The 17,693-nt window shown below is 37.7% G+C and overlaps 2 protein-coding genes across 12 annotated transcripts in view; one reads left to right on the top strand and one right to left on the bottom strand.

The window, feature by feature from the left end:
• Nucleotides 1-5,279: 5,279 nt before the first annotated feature.
• LOC104593739 (putative inactive receptor kinase At5g58300) lies at nucleotides 5,280-14,458 on the top strand. Of its 8 annotated transcripts, none has more exons than XM_010253704.3 (7): nucleotides 5,280-5,468; nucleotides 5,551-5,693; nucleotides 5,772-5,879; nucleotides 6,199-6,241; nucleotides 6,353-6,444; nucleotides 8,030-9,396; nucleotides 13,609-14,458. In XM_010253704.3, the coding sequence occupies exons 5-7, from the start codon at nucleotides 6,410-6,412 to the stop codon at nucleotides 14,235-14,237; spliced, it is 2,031 nt and encodes a 676-aa protein (XP_010252006.1). In that variant the 5' UTR covers nucleotides 5,280-5,468; nucleotides 5,551-5,693; nucleotides 5,772-5,879; nucleotides 6,199-6,241; nucleotides 6,353-6,409; the 3' UTR covers nucleotides 14,238-14,458. The 8 variants fall into 8 exon arrangements, with proteins under 8 accessions (XP_010252006.1, XP_010252007.1, XP_088743846.1 ...); XM_010253707.3 differs by having other exon boundaries at nucleotides 5,296-5,468; nucleotides 5,551-5,669; XM_010253706.3 differs by having other exon boundaries at nucleotides 5,296-5,468; nucleotides 5,551-5,669; nucleotides 5,750-5,879.
• Nucleotides 14,459-16,097: 1,639 nt separating this feature from the next.
• Nucleotides 16,098-17,693, bottom strand: part of LOC104593740 (Mitochondrial ATP synthase D chain-related protein) — a 45,812-nt gene continuing 44,216 nt past the window's right edge. For all 4 annotated transcript variants that reach the window (XM_010253710.2, XM_010253713.2, XM_010253712.2 and 1 more), the window contains one exon: nucleotides 16,098-16,720. In XM_010253710.2, coding sequence (XP_010252012.1) covers nucleotides 16,256-16,720 — 465 coding nt within the window. In that variant the 3' untranslated portion in view covers nucleotides 16,098-16,255. The remainder of the gene's footprint in view (nucleotides 16,721-17,693) is intronic.

Below are 17,693 nucleotides of genomic sequence, written 5' to 3'. Positions count from 1 at the left end.
TCAAAATGCCTACATGATGCTAATGGGCAGCAATATTTCAAATAGAAACAGCCACCGTACGTACTAAACATTGGCATTTAAATTAAAAAAAAAATGCCAAGTGGCATTCATGTGGCAGCATTTTTAAGTAGAAATAACTATGGTATCTATGGTTTTCAAAACTGGGCTGGAGAAATGATCGGATCAGAAAACCCAAGAACCGGTCAGGTAATTCGTTTCATTTCATCTTAAAATTGCTTTTTAACTAAAAATTATTGATTTGGTCAATGATCCATTTACCCAGGTGGTCGAACCATCAAACTGTTGGCCCAGATAATAGTTTTTGACAATTTTTATTATTTATTATTTTTTAAGTCAAAACCAGCTGTCCATTTGAACCAGACGGTTGGACCGTTCGACCTGATTCCCTGTCCGATTCAGTTTTAAAAACCTTTGGTACCAAACATCACCTTGATCAGATGTAGACAAGTATCCGCCATTTTCGAACTAGTGATGGACCATAAATTAAGAAAAGGTTTGTTGGGACACATGGCAACTTGGCAAGGTAGGTTTTTTGGGCCAAAAATTATTCCATGAATCTATATTTGACCATTTGACCTCATGACTTGCCCGATTTGAAGAACTTCACCAACCCGACCCAAATGGAGTTGGGGCCCATTGACAATTTGACAATCCCCAAACCCAAGTCTCGTCTTGGCCAGTTGGCCACGTTTAGACTTCTTCATTTTTTGGTAAAACACGAATTCATTGCAAAACCAGGAAGAGATAATACAAGCAGGATACTTTATATACGAGTTCCCATGTGAAACCTTTCAATAGCAGCTACCAGTCTGATAAACTTTCAGCTCTTCCATTCCTCTTCAATTTATTTATGAGAGCCCTAAGGAGAAGGAAAATGCAGCTTGCATGTGTCTGAGGGAAGTTAGAATAGTTCCGTTTTTTAGGCAATCTGTATGGTGATCATTTATATCGGGTGACCCACACATTTCAACCGCATGCACCAACTCAAACACGAGCATTCAATTCAAGTGGATTAATGAACCTTGCATCAAATTTTGTCAACTTTTAGTAGCTCAAAATACCCAAGCCCCGGAGCAATATTTTGACACATTTTGTTTCACAGCTATTACCTATATTAGGGGCTATACAAGTGGCGTAGCTCGAGTTCACATCTGCGCCCCACAAGGGGTGCCCCATAACGTCCCACGGCACCATGGTTTTTAAAATCGAATCGGTCAGTGGTCTAGTTATCGGTTTGAACAGTTTGATCGTTCGATTCAGTCCGTTTTGACAAAAAAAAAAAATTGGAAAGTGGTCAAAATCGTTCGAATGGTTAATCAGTCGGTTCAGCGGTTTGCTGACCAAAATCAACGGTTTTAAAGAAAAACGAAACCAGTCAGGTGATCGGTTTTTGGTTTTTTCGGTCCGACGATCCGGTTCGATCCGGTTTTGAAAATCATGCATAGCACATCCCCACCGTGTATGGGGAACACCTCCCGATAATGACATCATCATTTCTAATATTATCATCAAGAGATGTTCCCAATACATAATGGGAATGTGCTGTGTGTGGGGCGCAGATCTGAACTCGCTTAGCTCATCCCCTATCCCCATCCCCTTAATTAGGGGCAATCAAATGAGTAGGTTTTATCTAGAATCGAATGGAATCAATATCACTTGAACTGATCCTTGTTAGTAGGTAGGAATTAATTACAAATTCTTGAAACTGATTCTCACCCGGGCCAGTTTTAGGGTCTTGGGGTTTATCGTACTCGAACCAACTCAAAGAATTGGCCTTGGTTGAACCGGCCTTGGAATCAAATTTATCTTTAAAAATTGCCAAAATACATTGACGATGTAAAGATTTAAACCCAAACACTCATGGTTACAAAGAATGTAAAAGATAATATTTATAGAATTTAAATTATAAAGTTTTGAGTTATATATTAATATATTATGATAAACTATATATTAAATTGTTCGATTTAATCAATAAAGGTAATATAAGTTTTTATTATTAAAAAATGAATTTTTAAAGACAAGTTACATTTTGTTGTGATAAAAAAGAACAAATTCCATGGAAAGACTCTAAAATCGCCAAGGCTAAAACCGTTATTGATAAGATAGGTTCAGTACATTCCAAAAAGATAGAAGTGACCCCTATAAAGTAGATTTCATGTTTTGCCTTGGAACGGAACCAAACTCATTCATGCAAACCCCTTTCCCTTTACCCCCAACCTTGGTGATAGTAAGATTTGATACTAGGTCTCCACTATGACTTGTCAAATTTCCTACTAACCAAGCCACCGTGAGATATGTTATTTATATTGGAAGTTGAAGGCTAGGCTTTTTATTTGATTTTTTTTTTTTATATTTAGGTTTCTATTTTGTTATTTAAGAGATTAAGTCACACTTTTATTTGATTTAAGACATTATAAAATCAAAATTTATTTGTAAATAATAACCCAATAAGTCCCACACCACTTGAAATGTAGTTTCTTTTAAAGAGAGAGAGAGAGATTGGAGAAAAAAGATTTTGTTGCGACTAGGGTCTTATGCGACCCCAATGAAATGTCAACATGTATTTTAAATCAAATACTAGTTGATGTGATGTTTTGGCTTTTTTTTTTAACATGGGAATGTTATCATTTTCTTGAGAGGTCTCATAATTGTCTTGCAACAAAAATGAGATATAGAAGGTGATTATGACTACCAACGTACCATACACATGTTTGATGAAGAAGCCCTTTAATCTATTGTACAATAAGGGTATGGTAGTGGAAGAGCTTTGAATTTTGATGAATACTAAGTGATTGGTTACCACTTACCATTCATTATATCAATTGATTGGTTCTAAGGCCCCGTTTGGTTCATAGGAATAGGGGTTCAGAACCAAAATCAAATGGGTTATTTCGATTCCAACTGTTTAGTTGGATTGAATCGAAATTCTATTCCCATTTATGTTGGAATGGCATTCTCCCATTTGGGACAATGACCATTCCCTACCCCTCTTTTGGGAATGAAATCTCGTTCCTTATGAGTCTAATTTCCATTCTCATTCTTGTTTAAATCAAACAGACTATGAAAATAGACCATTCCAATTCCAAATTTAAAGGATTTTGATTTTGATTTTGATTTCATTTTCAATTACGAACCAAATGAATCCTAAGTTTTTCAAATATTATACATTTTCATTATCATAGTCAAATCCACACAGATTAGACAAGAGAGAAAGTAGAAGTTGATAAAAGTTATCAAATACTTATCTGAATTAATTCCTTGGAACTTTCTCTCGTTAACCATTTATATAAAATCTCTTAAGAATTTCCCTTCAACTTTCTGTTTCAATTTTATTTTCTATGAAGCAAACATAACAAAATAGTCTTTTGTCATTATGGAAATGAATACAAAAGAATGCGGTACGAACGTCTACTAATTTTCCATGTTATTAACTGGGAAAGAATCATATAATAGACAACGATATATTAACAACAGAAGTGCTGTAGATGTGTGAGCTTACAGTTGGATTGGTATCTTTTTGTCTCCTAACTAATCACTGCACAAAAGTTCAGAAAACTAATCTTTCAAATAATAATAATAAAGTAGATATTAACAATTTGATTAAGCACCCAAGAAAGATACCGTATATAGCTGATTAGAGGCTGCTGATCGGGCGATTAAGAACTTGGTCCAAGATTTGGTTGATTGATCAATCCTTCTGAATGGTGAAGATAATGCTATAATCACTATTAGAGATGGGGGCCAATGGAGGGATAATTCTGAACCCTTTGATTGAATAGATTATTTTAAAAAACCTTGGTATTATCCACTGTCATCTTTCCAAATTTATTAATGAGGGAGTACTGAGTTTTAAAGAACGAGAGAGAAAAAGAGAGAACTAATTAATTCAAGCTCAAAATCCAAAGCCATGTGCTCCACAGTTCTAACTTCTAAGGTCTTCTTCCCCACAAACTAACTCCCCGAAAAGGAATTTTGATTAGTTTATATCTCCAACAGGGTTTGCAATATTATACTCAAAAAGATTTCCATTCACCTTCTTCCGAAGGATAATCAATGTAATTCCTATTTAATAACACCATTTTACCCTCCATCTGATCTTATTGTTAATCTGTTTCGACAGTTTTAAATACCCTTATTAAAAGAAGATCGGGTTAGTTATTGAACCATCATCAATCGTTCAATCTAGTATCTTCTTCTGTGTTTCTCACACAAACCCCTCTTCCTTTACGGAAATTAAGAAAAAAAATGAAGATTATTTGAAAGGAAATTCTACCAGAACTTAACCCTCCTCTTGTTTATAAATGTTCTTGTTCAGAATCAAAATGGGAATCAGAATCAAAATTTATTGGAATCAGAATCAGAATCAGAACCAGAATCGTCTATTCTTATAATTTATTTGATTTAGAGAAGAATCAGAATGGGAATTAAAATCAGCTAGAATGGGATTTCTTTTCTAAGAAAGAGATCAGGAATGATTATTCCTTCAAATAGGGAAATGTTATTCCACCAGAAATGTAAATGAGATTCTGATTTCATCCTATAACCAAATAATTGGAATTAGAATGGCCCGTTTTGATCCGAATGCAAACCAAATGGTCCCTAACCCTAAGAAAGGGAAAGAAAATACTCCATTCCAATAGTAGGTACCTCTGAACTTTGGACTTTCCGGTGCCTGGCACAAATTCTTGATTCAAGTTATTTTCTTAGGCTCAATTTGGAAAGAATACAAATTGAGCCTGAAAAATATAAATTACAAATTGAGCCTGAAAAATATAAATATAAATATCTATAATACAAACATATACAAAAATAACACAAAATACAAGGTTTTAAGCTATACATTTCTTTCAAACTGAGACTTAGGTGTTGGTGGAATTAAATAGAAAAGTTTGTTTGGGATTTAATTGATTAATTCATCAACTCTAACTTTTATTATCGTGAGGAGGAAGGATCAACTCAAGTGCATCCAAACACTCCATTTTGGGACCACTGCAAAGCGAGAGTCTAGAGTCGGGACCCTCATACTTCTTCCTTTTTGGTGGTTGAGACACGTGGCAGAATACACGTAGTTGGAAAGCTATAATATTCAACCACCTGTTCCGCAACCACGTGTAGGAGTTAATTAGCTGTCTAAAACAAGTAGAGCAAACAGCAAAGCCAACTCAACTTAAGGACATGTTCGCCATTTCGTACGAAGGAAGGTCTTTTTCTTGGGCAGAAAAAATGATTTATCACGACAACAGTGAAACAGATATGCACTTGTCCAGCTGCTTGTTTATTTCAAAAGAAGGTCGCGTTTCTCTACTCTTCTACTATTCGAGATTTGGGCCTCTCTCTCTCTCTCTCTCTGTTTGCGTGTGTGAGAAGACCCTGAGGCGAGGCGTCTCCTTCGGTTTCAGGTCGACTAAACTCTAAACGGAGCTCCAATGGCGGATCCTAACCTTTCAGTGAGTGGATTTCGTAAAGAAATGCTGTTCAACTCTGGAAGGAATCTCATTATTTGAAGCATAACCACAGTTCATCTCTCAGGTGTTGCCCGCATTGGTGCTTCGGCTTCAGCTAAGTGGGAATTCCGAAGGCCGGTAAAGAGATCTCAAGAGAAGAACGTTCTTAGATGAAGCAGTGCAGGACTTGGAAGAAGCTCCAAGGTTTGAGCCTCCTCCTTCGTAAAGGTTAGCTTATAATCTAATGGCATATTTTTCCTTTTCTCGCCACGCTTGCATTTCAGCTGTTTGGAGGTCAAATAGCAGATCTGAAGCCTCAAGAAGCTGATTTTTGAGGAATGTGTGTGGATTTTGAGATAAATTTCGAGTCCGAGCTAGGGTTTAGTCAAGACCGATGAAGAAGACCTTTAAGAGGTCAGTTTTTTTGGAGAGAAATCCATTATAGAGTAGAATTTATTCTCCCCGCACGCTTCGTTCTAGGATTATTAGTTCCTTTCTTATTCATGTTTAGACTTCAGGCTACAATTCTTTTCAGCTCTGTAACAGCCGAACAGCCGCTGCCTTTTTTTATATCCGAGGTTTTCACAGTATCTTTATTTGCCTTATGCAACGATATTCCCCCATGATGTTTTCGCTATCTTCCTTCTTGTATTCCATTTACCGTACTATTTTTCCATCTTTCATTTACGTAAATCTCTTCTTCGAGTCATTGAAGTACTTTCGCTCCTTGCAGGGACCGTCGAAAGCTGTAATGGCAGATCCGAGACTTGAATCTGGTGAGAGTTGTCGGTTGTGAGACCAACGAGGGTTAGCGTTGTGGGGTGAGGTTCTTGAGTGGAAAACTTCATACTCTCGCATTGCTTCTTATACTGCTCTACTGTTGTCAGATTTGCAGAGGTATTCAGCTCTAATGACATGGCGGGTCTGGTTTTGAAGCCCATGAAATGTTCTTAGAGAAAATCCATCAAGTTTCTCTCTGGTGAGTGACGATTCTTAATCTCTGTACAATCTCTTCATCTTGCCGCTGGAAAACCTGGAATTGTTAATGGGTGCTCCTTGGCATTTGGTTTTTACTAGCTTGGAATTGTCAATTTGGTTTTTACTAACATGCGCATTTGGTGCTCCTTAGCAAACGTACGCATGCGGTGCGGGTAATCCCGTTCCGTCGTTTCTCCCGTACGGTATAGCGAGTCTGTTCGTTGCCTATCTGGCAAGAGAACCGTGGGTGATCAGCTCATGATAGAATTTCTTACCGCTCTGTCATGGTCGAGGGCCTCGAGGCTTGAATATTGGTTTAGGTGTCAAACCTCCGGCAAATAATTTTCTTTATCCTCACATTATGGAAAATCGGAGTTTCTCCTCCCCCCCCTGCTAAAAACCAGTATACTTCGCTTTTCTTTTCCTTCCAAAGAATCATCTTTCGGTGTTAATTATTTTTTGTAATTAACTTTTAATTACCAAAAAATCAATATTTAGCTTTTAATAGTTGCGTTTCTGTAAAAGGGTGATAGCTAAAAACTTGTGACCAAAACCAATCAACCGGCATCATAAAAGTGTCAAAGTTCTTCCGGTATTGAAAGGTGAAATAAAATTGCTTTATAATTTTGTTTTAGTTTTTCTTGCTTTTTTACTTTCCTTTTATTAATTTTTCTGTTGTACGAATTTTGACTCTAGTTGACTATTGCATTGAATTTTGTAACTTTATTTTTGTTTATCCATCAAAAACAACTTTTTTGTGTTCATTCATTAGAAAAAAAAAACAAACTTTTTTGTGTTCGGCATTAAGACCTTAAACGACCAAAATACCCTCCACGGTGTAGAGCACAGTGAAGTGAAGTTTCCATTCTAAATTCTAATATTCTATAGTAAACAAGAAGGCCTTTTTGAGCCTTTGTGTTTGTTTTGGATATACCAACGGATAATGGATTTTTACCGTGATCTATATCCAAAAGCATTATAGTGCATTAGTGCTACTCAGTCCCAGGATTTTGGATATCAACTTTCAAACGAGTTTGGAGGAAGAATATAAAAACAAAAACAAAAAAAATTGAATAAGCTATTTAGCTATTATGATGAAAGAGACTGGAAAAGACGGTCCCCCATTTTGTAATAATTCCAGTGTTGCTTTTTTGTATTTGTATTTTAGTGGTTTTACGTTTTTGTAGTTTTAGAGTTGGCTGCTTTGTGTTATGAAATTTTTTTTTGTAGTTTTTTTGGTAAAGAAACGTTTCGGTAGTTTACAGAACAGTACCCATGTGCTTGATTTATTGAGTAGCTCTTTCAAGTAAAGGTGTTTCCTATATCTTCAAGGAAGAATCTCTCTTCAGGAAAAAAAAAAACTCCACATATTTGGGATTTTAATAAATTTTTTCCCTTATATCCTTTTCAATTGAGATTACACATTTTCGCTTCTTGCTATTTCTTGAGAAAATAATATAAATCGTGGGTGTTCTGCTCCTCTTGAAGCATGGAAAGCCTTTTTGTTGCTTCCATTGAAATAATTAATGTTCACTGTCTTTTTGAAATTTGACCAACTAATATTCCCCCTTGTTTTTTTTTGTTAGTGTATCAGGTGAAGAACCGTTTGATCACGATCTCATAGCCAGTCTCTTTCATACATCTCTTACCGGACTCCCTATGAAGCACCCAAAGGCTCTCATTTCTTTTGCACCTTTCCTTGCCTTGTTATTCCTCCTTACCCAGGTCATTGCTGACCTGGATACTGACAAGCAAGCACTCCTCGATTTTTCTGCTGCTGTTCCCCATGGTCGGAAGCTCAATTGGAATTCTACTAGCCCAATTTGTTCAACATGGGTTGGCGTCACTTGTAGTCAGGATGGCAATCATGTGGTGATGCTTCGACTCCCAGGAGTTGGATTATCTGGCCCCATCCCAGCCAACACTCTTGGAAGACTTGACGCTCTCAAGGTCCTCAGCCTCCGATCCAACCACCTAATTGGGAATCTTCCTTCAGACATCCCTTTCCTCCCATCTCTCCAGTATCTCTTCTTACAACACAACAACTTTTCTGGTAATGTCCCAGCATCTCTCTCCCGCAAACTTAACTTAATTGATCTCTCCTTCAACTCCTTTAAGGGCAACATTCCACCTACAATTCAGAATCTGACACGCTTGACCAGGTTAAACCTACAGAATAATTCTTTCTCAGGACCCATCCCTGATCTCAACCTTCCAAGGCTTAAGCATCTGAATTTAAGTTACAACAACCTGAATGGCTCAATTCCGTCTTCCCTCCAAAAGTTCCCTAACTCTTCATTTGTAGGAAATCCTCTTTTATGTGGGCCACCTTTGAGCAGTTGCTCTTCAGTTGTTCCATCACCTTCTCCCTCGCCTTCTTCCTTGCTACCCCCACCAACAGTCCCTACTACAGAGAGAAATGGATCAAAGAAGAAACTTACTACTGGAGCTATCATTGCCATTGCCATTGGTGGTTCTGCAGTGCTGTTTCTTCTAGCTATAATTATCTTGGTTTGCTGTCTGAAGAGTAAAAATAGTGAAGGAGATGGTGCCTCAAAGGGCAAGGGCTCTAGTGGTGGAAGAAGTGAAAAGCCCAAGGAGGAATTTGGAAGTGGAATTCAGGAGGCTGAGAAGAACAAGCTGGTATTCTTTGAAGGCTGTTCTTATAATTTTGATCTTGAGGATCTACTGAGAGCTTCAGCTGAAGTGCTAGGAAAAGGGAGTTATGGGACAGCTTACAAGGCCGTCTTGGAGGAGGGAACAACAGTGGTGGTGAAGAGATTAAAGGAAGTAGTGGTGGGGAAGAAAGAGTTTGAACAGCAGATGGAGCTTGTAGGCAGAGTTGGTCAACACCCGAATGTTGTGCCACTCCGTGCTTATTACTACTCCAAGGATGAGAAGCTCCTAGTTTATGATTACATCACAGCTGGAAGCTTGTCTACACTCTTGCATGGTATGGTCTATCTGATGCTTATATTCCTTCCTAGTCATTCTGAGTTTGCTGCTTATTTAATTAAAAGGTAGTTTCTCGACTTATTTTCTCCTGAGTCCGGATTGTCTGGAGACAAAATCATAGACAGCAGGCTGGGCAACCTATCACATGGGGCCCACATGCGACCCATACCTTATCGGTACAGAACACTAGCATGTCCAGTCATGATAGGTTTTGCCCAGCCGGTTGTGCATGATTTTGTCTTCAGCCCATCCAGTTCCACTTTACCTTCATTAACACCAAAAGCAGGAAAAAATGTACTTAGTTTGGGAGTGGGCACCGATTTTCTTTTCGTTTCTTTTTATTTATTTATTTTTTTTTGGGGGGGGGGTACAGGGGACAATAGTAAAGCATACATGAATTTTCTAGTCTGATTAGGAAACTGTCTTGTACAAGGATGTCATATTGTGTTGGATAATGAAATTTTTAGTCTAAATTCTGTATCTGATGCCATTCTCAGCTGAGTTTTTGCTGTATCTGGGTAGCATGGATGTCTCGTTGTCTATAATCCTCAGAAAGTGCTAATTGAATCAGTGTTATTGAAGTGTTGACCAATCATCGACTAGTCAGTTGAGGGCCAGGCTGACTGCATAACGAACTAGTCAGTCGATACCCATGGTACAGTCGCTTAGGACAACCATAGATTAGGTTGGGTTGACTAGCTGATTCACGACTAGTCAACTAATTATTTTAAATCTTTATTTGTTTGTTTGTATCTCCAATTATTTGAAATAATATAGAATCTGTCTGCATTTTACTATTGCTTTAAAATTTAAACATTTTTATGGAATACTAAACATGATTGGGTTATGGTATACAAAATAAGAAAAAGGCATAAAATAAGAGAAGGCACTGGAGGAGCTCTTTTTCTTCCTATTAGAGTATTAGTGATGTGTTGGTTAGGAGTTGCTGCAAACAAGAAGCACACCAAGCAATCAAAGTTAAACTCTTTCATTGGAAATTTTGTCTTTGTTTTCAAAACAAAGACCAAACTAAATGTTCAATGTCATTCTTTCATGCATAACTGTAGTTTTTATTAACTTAGTTTATGAGATTGCATCAATATTTTATATTTAGAATATGTCTTTTTTATCGACTAGTCAGTGCCTAGGCACCAACTGGGTCACTGCATCGACTAAACAGGCCTAAACAACTATTCTTTTTTTTTTTTTTTTGAGGAAATTTAACCATATTTCATTAAAGAAAGAAGTACATGAGAAGATGTACAAAACAGGGGAAGATCCCCAGAAGCTTACAGAGGAGGAAGCTTGTCACTATACAAATAATCAAAACACACACCACATTTGGCTAACCCATCTGCTATATGATTTAGTTCCCTAGGAATCCAAGTTAGTCTAGAGTTTAAACAGTCCAGGCCCTAGCCTCTGCCAAATAGTGGCTCAATCTCCAAGGCCCCTCTTCCTTGTTCCTTAACCATTTTATACTATTTGCTGAGTCACTTGCAATGATTAATTTCTGAATTCCCAATTTTTTCACTATTCTGATTCCTGTGAGAGCAGCCATCACTTCAGCGTTCAGCCAGTCCAAATAGTGGCTCAAACTCGAAGGTCCCTCTTCTTTGTCCCTTAACCATTTTATAGTATTTGCTGAGTCACTTGCAATGATTAATTTCTGAATTCCCAAATTTTTCACTATTCTGATTCCTGTGAGAGCAACCATCACTTCAGCATTCAGCCAGTCCAATTGGGCCACTGAAAGTCCAGCAGATGTTACCCCTTTCATCCCTTACTATGCCTCCAATGCCAGCTAAACCAGGATTGCCTAAAGCACTTCCATCAAAGTTTAGAGTTACCACTTCACAACTGGAAACAGCTGGATGTCTCAATTTTGCTTGCTGAGGCAGGCCTAAACAACTAGTCATCACTTCACCACATTTTTTTGGTAACACTGATTTGTATTTTGCATTTCTTCCTCCAAAAGCAAGTTAGAGAAAAAGTGCTTCCAATAAACGATCTCACCTGACACTTGATGATAGGTCCAGAATCTAATTTATATCTACAACTTATGCAGCAGATTGTACACTAACAGACATAAATTTCCATGTGGTACTTGAGTTTTTTGTGCTGCTTTCTTCAGAACAAAATCAGTAGATGAAGCTTCCTTAAACTAAATTCTAAAAAGTGGTATCCCAGTTTGACTTGACTATTGGTTTAGAAAAGCCTGAACAATTTCAGAGGTTAAGTGCTACAAATGCAATGATTGATCCTACTTTTTTTTTATCAATAACAGTGAATTTTATTAAAGATTGAGAAATTACATAGCGAAGGAGCTAAAAAAAATCTTAACTCCCTAATACATCAATGTACACCCAAACCGTAAATCAATTACAAAACAGCCCAAAAAATAAAGTTTCTGTTCACCCCTTGCCTAGCTAAACCATCTGCCAATGAGTTTGCATTTCTCTTTACCCATGTACAACTAACTTCAATGTCCTTAGTCAGCCACTTAAATTTCAGAATCACCTTCTATGATCAATTGATTAATATGCATGTCCTTGACCCTTTGTACCCCTTCAAGAGCTCCTAGTATCACCTTCTATTGATCCTACTTACTGTAGTGCTGCATTAAACATGGTTGTCTTGGCCCAACAGTCCCAACCTAACTCTCGTAGGATGGGTAATAGAGAATGTGGTCTTACACAAGGGTGTCATGGTACATGGACAAGGGGAGTGAAGGATTTAATTTACAAAAGAAAGAGATTCAGATCTGACATATAGAAGAAAAAGAAAAAGAAAAAGAAGAAAGCAACATGCCTCAAAATAACTCAATTCAAATTCTTATTACATAATCAAATTCTATACTAGCTGGTTTACAAAATCACATATATTTATAGATTCTAACAAGAGGGATTGACCAGCCCACTATCCTTTTTCAAACAAGTTGAAAAGAAAATAGACTGTAGATTCAATTCAATCACTAATTGATACCTTAACCCCACAAATAAAATGGCATAACTTTCCTGATGCATATCAGGTTCACAAGATTTTGGTATCAAGCAAAATGAACAAGCTTTGACCTCTGAAAAACAATCCTACAAGAAAGAGACAATGCCAACTTAAAATCCAAGAAAATTTTGTGAACCCCATAAAAGACATCATAAAAACTCTTCACGCAAACTTAATTGAACCTTGGTCCCAACTCCCAATTACTTGGGGTCGGTTATACAAATCCTATCCCACCATTGTGCTCTATCAAGAGCCATGTTTTCTGTCAATTGGCAAGTCCTTAAATCATATTTAGCAAACTAAATCTTCAAGACACTCTAAAACACATTCCTAAACTGATTGATACCTTCAAAAAACCAAAAAAACTTGATATATCAGAGAGTTGCAGAAAATTATAAAGATGCCTTTCTAGATCCAAAAAACTAGGAAATCAATTATTGTTCAAACTACTGGCTCTATCAATACCTCAATCTCCTAGCAAGAGTTTACTTTAGAGATTGCTTAGATCAGACAGTCCTAGAAGAGTCTTGTGGGCCCCACAGAGAAAGACCCAAATTTTCATTGGAACCTCTTGAGCCGCAGACCTGTCCCTGTTTATCTCCCTGCCCCTCCCCCTCCTTTTTTCTTTCTTACGATTTGTGCATCAAAGTTCAGTCACTCTAAGGGAAACTGATTTATTGTATCTCTCCATTAGTACTAGGTAGACAGTAGACATTACTAGGTAACTTAACATCAAATCAAGGTTTCTAGATCAACACAATCTAGAGCATCTAGAGCATTTGCTAAGATTCTAAATCTTCCTTCCTGTCTTTATTTCTTGTAACTTGAACAAGAATGATAGCTTGGTGGCCCTGGAGGAAGCCTATGGACTTGGAGTTCAATGACTTCAATCACCAGTCAGGTAAAGCACAGGGTAGGAAAACAAATACAAAGAGGATTAGCATTGTCGATGGGCAAGGATGACATGCACAAATTAAGATGGATAATCCCAGTCTAAACTCTTTAGTGATTCTTATGTTTACTGATAGATGTTTATGCAGTTGAAGTTAGTAAAAGCAGGACAATAATTCCTGCAATAACAGGGATATCTTTACCTCTCCATCTTTATATAATCAGTTCTGCACTCCAGAGTAAAGATATCCCTGATATGCAATAACAGGGATAAACTTGTACTTTTGTTCCTGACTCATTTTGCATGCAATAACAGGAAACAGAGGCACTGGAAGAACTCCATTGGACTGGAACTCCAGAATAAAGATATCCCTAGGAACTGCAAGGGGTATTGCCCATATCCATGCTGAGGGTGGTGGAAAATTTACCCATGGAAACATAAAGTCTTCCAATGTTCTCCTCAATCAAGACCAAGACGGCTGCATCTCAGATTTTGGGCTGGTGCCTCTTATGAATTTCCCAGTCACACCATCTCGAAGTGTAGGCTATCGCGCTCCTGAGGTGATTGAAACCCGGAAACCAACTCAGAAATCTGATGTGTACAGCTTCGGTGTTCTCCTCCTTGAACTGTTGACGGGGAAAGCTCCACTCCAGTCACCGGGGCATGATGATGTGGTCGATCTCCCCAGGTGGGTCCAGTCAGTTGTAAGAGAGGAATGGACGGCAGAGGTATTTGACGTTGAGTTGATGAGGTACCAAAACATTGAAGAAGAGATGGTGCAGATGCTACAGATTGCCATGGCATGTGTAGCAAAGGTGCCAGATATGCGACCCAAGATGGAGGAAGTAGTCAGGATGATTGAGGAAATCCGGCAATCTGATTCGGAGAACCGCCCTTCTTCCGAGGAAAACAAATCCAAGGATTTGAATGTGCAAACCCCATGATTAACTTTGGGGTTGTGAGGTTGAAACGTTTAAACCAAATCCATGTATCATGTATGCGTTCGCTCATGAAATGCGCCAGAATTAACTGGATTTCTTTAGGTTTTTTAGCGTTTTAAAATATTTGTCATTGGATGAGGTATGAGGGTTCTCATCATTCCATCCCATCATTTGTTGTAAAGACGTTTCTTTGATATTTGTGAATTTGATTAATCTTTAATCAATTAATGTTTCTGTGTCAAGCGCCGATTGGCTTCAAGCCTTCAAGATGTAGGGCTTTCCTTACCTGCCTTGCCTAATACGATGCATACCAGGGGTCGGGATCTGCTCCTCAGTCACCTTACAGGAGAACATCTCCCGTGTATAACATTATAAGTACGGGAGATTCTAAATGCATGATGGGATGCGCCTGTGAGGTCGGTGTGAGGCGCCCTTTGTGATGAGCAGATCCGGACTCTGCTTTACTAGCGAAAGGGAACCGAACAATGTGGGTCTCCCCCACCTGGAGATCAGCTACAAAAAACTGATCTTATTGAGCTGTCAAGAGTCAAATACCCTCAAATTCTAATAGGAACTTTTAAAAATGATTAGGATTTAAAAGACGATAAAGCCATAAAGGTAGTAATCATCAATACCGTACTTGAAACCTATCAGACAGTGAACATTGACCAAACGACCCCAGCCCAACGCACCGAGGTAGATGTGGTAGTACAATCATATAGCACAACTGGTAGTTCATGGTTGCCAAAGAGTTCTGAGTTCACTGCATGCGTTCGTCCGGGAAGATCTTACACGGATAGAAGGCCCGGAATATGCCCTATCAGCTTTAACCCTTCAAAATCAATTTCCATTTCTATTCACCGTAACTTTCTATTTATACAAATTTTAGGGCCTGTTTGGCAATGTTCTGCAGGAGTGTCTCTCTCATTCCTGGTGCTCCTGTGGAACAAATACATGTTTAACAAAAAAAACGTGAAAAGCAAAGTAATCCTCAAGTGAGAACAGCACCCAAAAAACGTGTTCTTGGGGAGTGACAAATCAACACTCCTAAAGAACACACTCAGAGAACATGCGGTATCCACATTGTCCCAGTTTATTTACGAACACACATTTGCCCTTTATACGTGAGAATAGGCAACGTCATCATTTCGCATTGACATAAACTCTCCACTCCAAGCCCTAGTCCTTGAGCAATCTTCATCATCTGTTCCTAGTGCTCTTGCTACAAACCCACTGTACAATCTTCATTTCTTCGTTGTTGGTGTTTCTGACTTTGTATACTCTATTTTTTCATCTTAAAACTTTTTTCATGCCCTGTTTTTTTTTTTCTAAACGCATCTTCCTTTGTTGCTATCTTCACGAACTCAAACTTTTTCCATGCTCTATTATCTTTACGAACTTAATTTCTGAAAGAATAGAAACAGATGAAAACATTGCAAAACAGGACCCTAATTGCAGTCATTTGCCCAGGGATACTCCAGTTGTTTTTTTTGGTAAAAGAGTTCTAGTGGGCCCGTTGCTCACGTATGCTTATCAAAACTAATACATACTTCCAATGACGTTCACAAAGAGACAAGATGATGAACGCGATATGCAAAAACCAATATTCTATGACTGATTTTTATGATTGATTTTTGTTCAAGTTAAGAGAATTGAACGGGTACATCTCTAAGGAGGGTATTACTATTACCCTCCAAATGTGGCGACATGTCCTAATTCCCAGATTTTAATCTTAATCTTATAACTAAAATTCGTCTTTTGTCTTCCCCCCTCGCCCCGGTTTTCAAATTTCATTTTTAGTTCCCTTTGGGTTGGGGGTGGAGGTGACTTGACTGGTGAGGAGTGGTTTGTTTGGCTCCCGAGTTGTCTAGACTGGAAAACGCATTAAGGGTACACTTAAAATACTTTTAATCCTAATTTATAAAGGGGAAAAAATAGGAACAGGAACAAGAACAAGAACAAGAACAACATGAAGTAAAAAAGAACGAACAGGAAAGAATTTCTCGACAAAATGCCAGCAGCTACCGAGTGGATCCTGAAGCGTTCTTGTTAACCAAATCTGCACCACTCACGTATTTAGCAACAAAGGATATTAGTCGGAAAGGAGCCCCAATGAGTGGAGCATCTGAGAGGGGAACATCAGCCTCTTCATCAGTATACACTGCTTGCACATCCCGCTCACGAACTTCATGCTCATCCAATGGAACCTGCATAATTTCTTCAGACTCACCAGCTTCAGAAGATCCTGGCAATTCTTCGATCTGGTTGGTGCTGGCAACACTATCCATGTTATTAATAGTAGGCTTCTCTTTTATTTGAATGTTTACCATAGATTCCATTTCGCCTGAGTCAGGCATCTTCTCACTAAATTCAGATGCATCATTAGCAATGGTGGCAGTTTCAGAAACTATTAGTGGATCAAATCCCCCAGTTGAAGAATGCCTGGTTGTAGTATCTCCATGAAGCTCACTGTATAATTCATTCACCTAGACAAAAACATACTGCAGCTCAAATCTAAAGAATTTTAAGTATAGATTCCACCATGCACAAGCAAAAAGCTGAATTATTGCTTATTGCTTAACTCAAACTCCAGTTTGGTTTTACATAACAGTAAACGCATTATGATCAAGCAATAATCTGAGCTTTACTGGTATATTTTGGATACGTTATGGTCAGGAAATAATCTATAAGCATAGTTCTAAATTACAGATCAAAGTGAATTCCTTGTGTAAAACTTTTAATGTTTTTGTTGCTTTCCTTTTGTAGAATTATGAGAATTTGACTAAAGTCATCATAACTTCAATTGAGCTCACACTTTCATTTTAGGCTTCTTTAGGCTCAGTTTGGAAGGAGTACATACAAAATAATATAAAATGTAAGGCTTTGTACTCTACAAATTTGTATTTGTACTCCTTCCAAATTGAGTCTTAGAAGCAAACCAACACTGCCAATGGATTGGAGTGCAGATCAGATCCAAATTCAGTTTAATTAAAGCCCAACTTAGATCCTAAAACATAGGTCCTATAACATCAAATACAAGTTATCAGTAAAATTGGTTTGAGCATCATGTTTCAACTAAGCAGTTACAGGTTCAAAGCCCATATATCAAGATATAGATATTTTACCTGATCATTTTAAGGATGTGGAATATATAGATATAGCAAACATGTAATTACAACTACCTTTGATGATTTTGGCCAATTCTGTTTAAATCTTTTGAAACAAATAAAAACTGCAACTTTCCATTATTTGTTCCAAAAGATGTTTTGGTTTTTTTATCAACCATTAAACATATCTTTTCTAAAAATGCCCCAAAACCTAGCACTTCTTTCTCATTTTGTTCTTTTTTGTATATAAATATTTTATGCATTTTAAAAATGCAATCAAGAATTATTGATTTTTTATATAGTTTCCTAAGACTTTTTTTGAAGAAAAAATAGTCATCTTGATATTTTTACT

This window comes from Nelumbo nucifera, chromosome 5 (assembly GCF_055504915.1).
Source record: "Nelumbo nucifera cultivar China Antique chromosome 5, China Antique-T2T, whole genome shotgun sequence".
NCBI lineage: Eukaryota > Viridiplantae > Streptophyta > Magnoliopsida > Proteales > Nelumbonaceae > Nelumbo > Nelumbo nucifera.
This window is presented reverse-complemented; position numbering and strand designations above follow the sequence as displayed.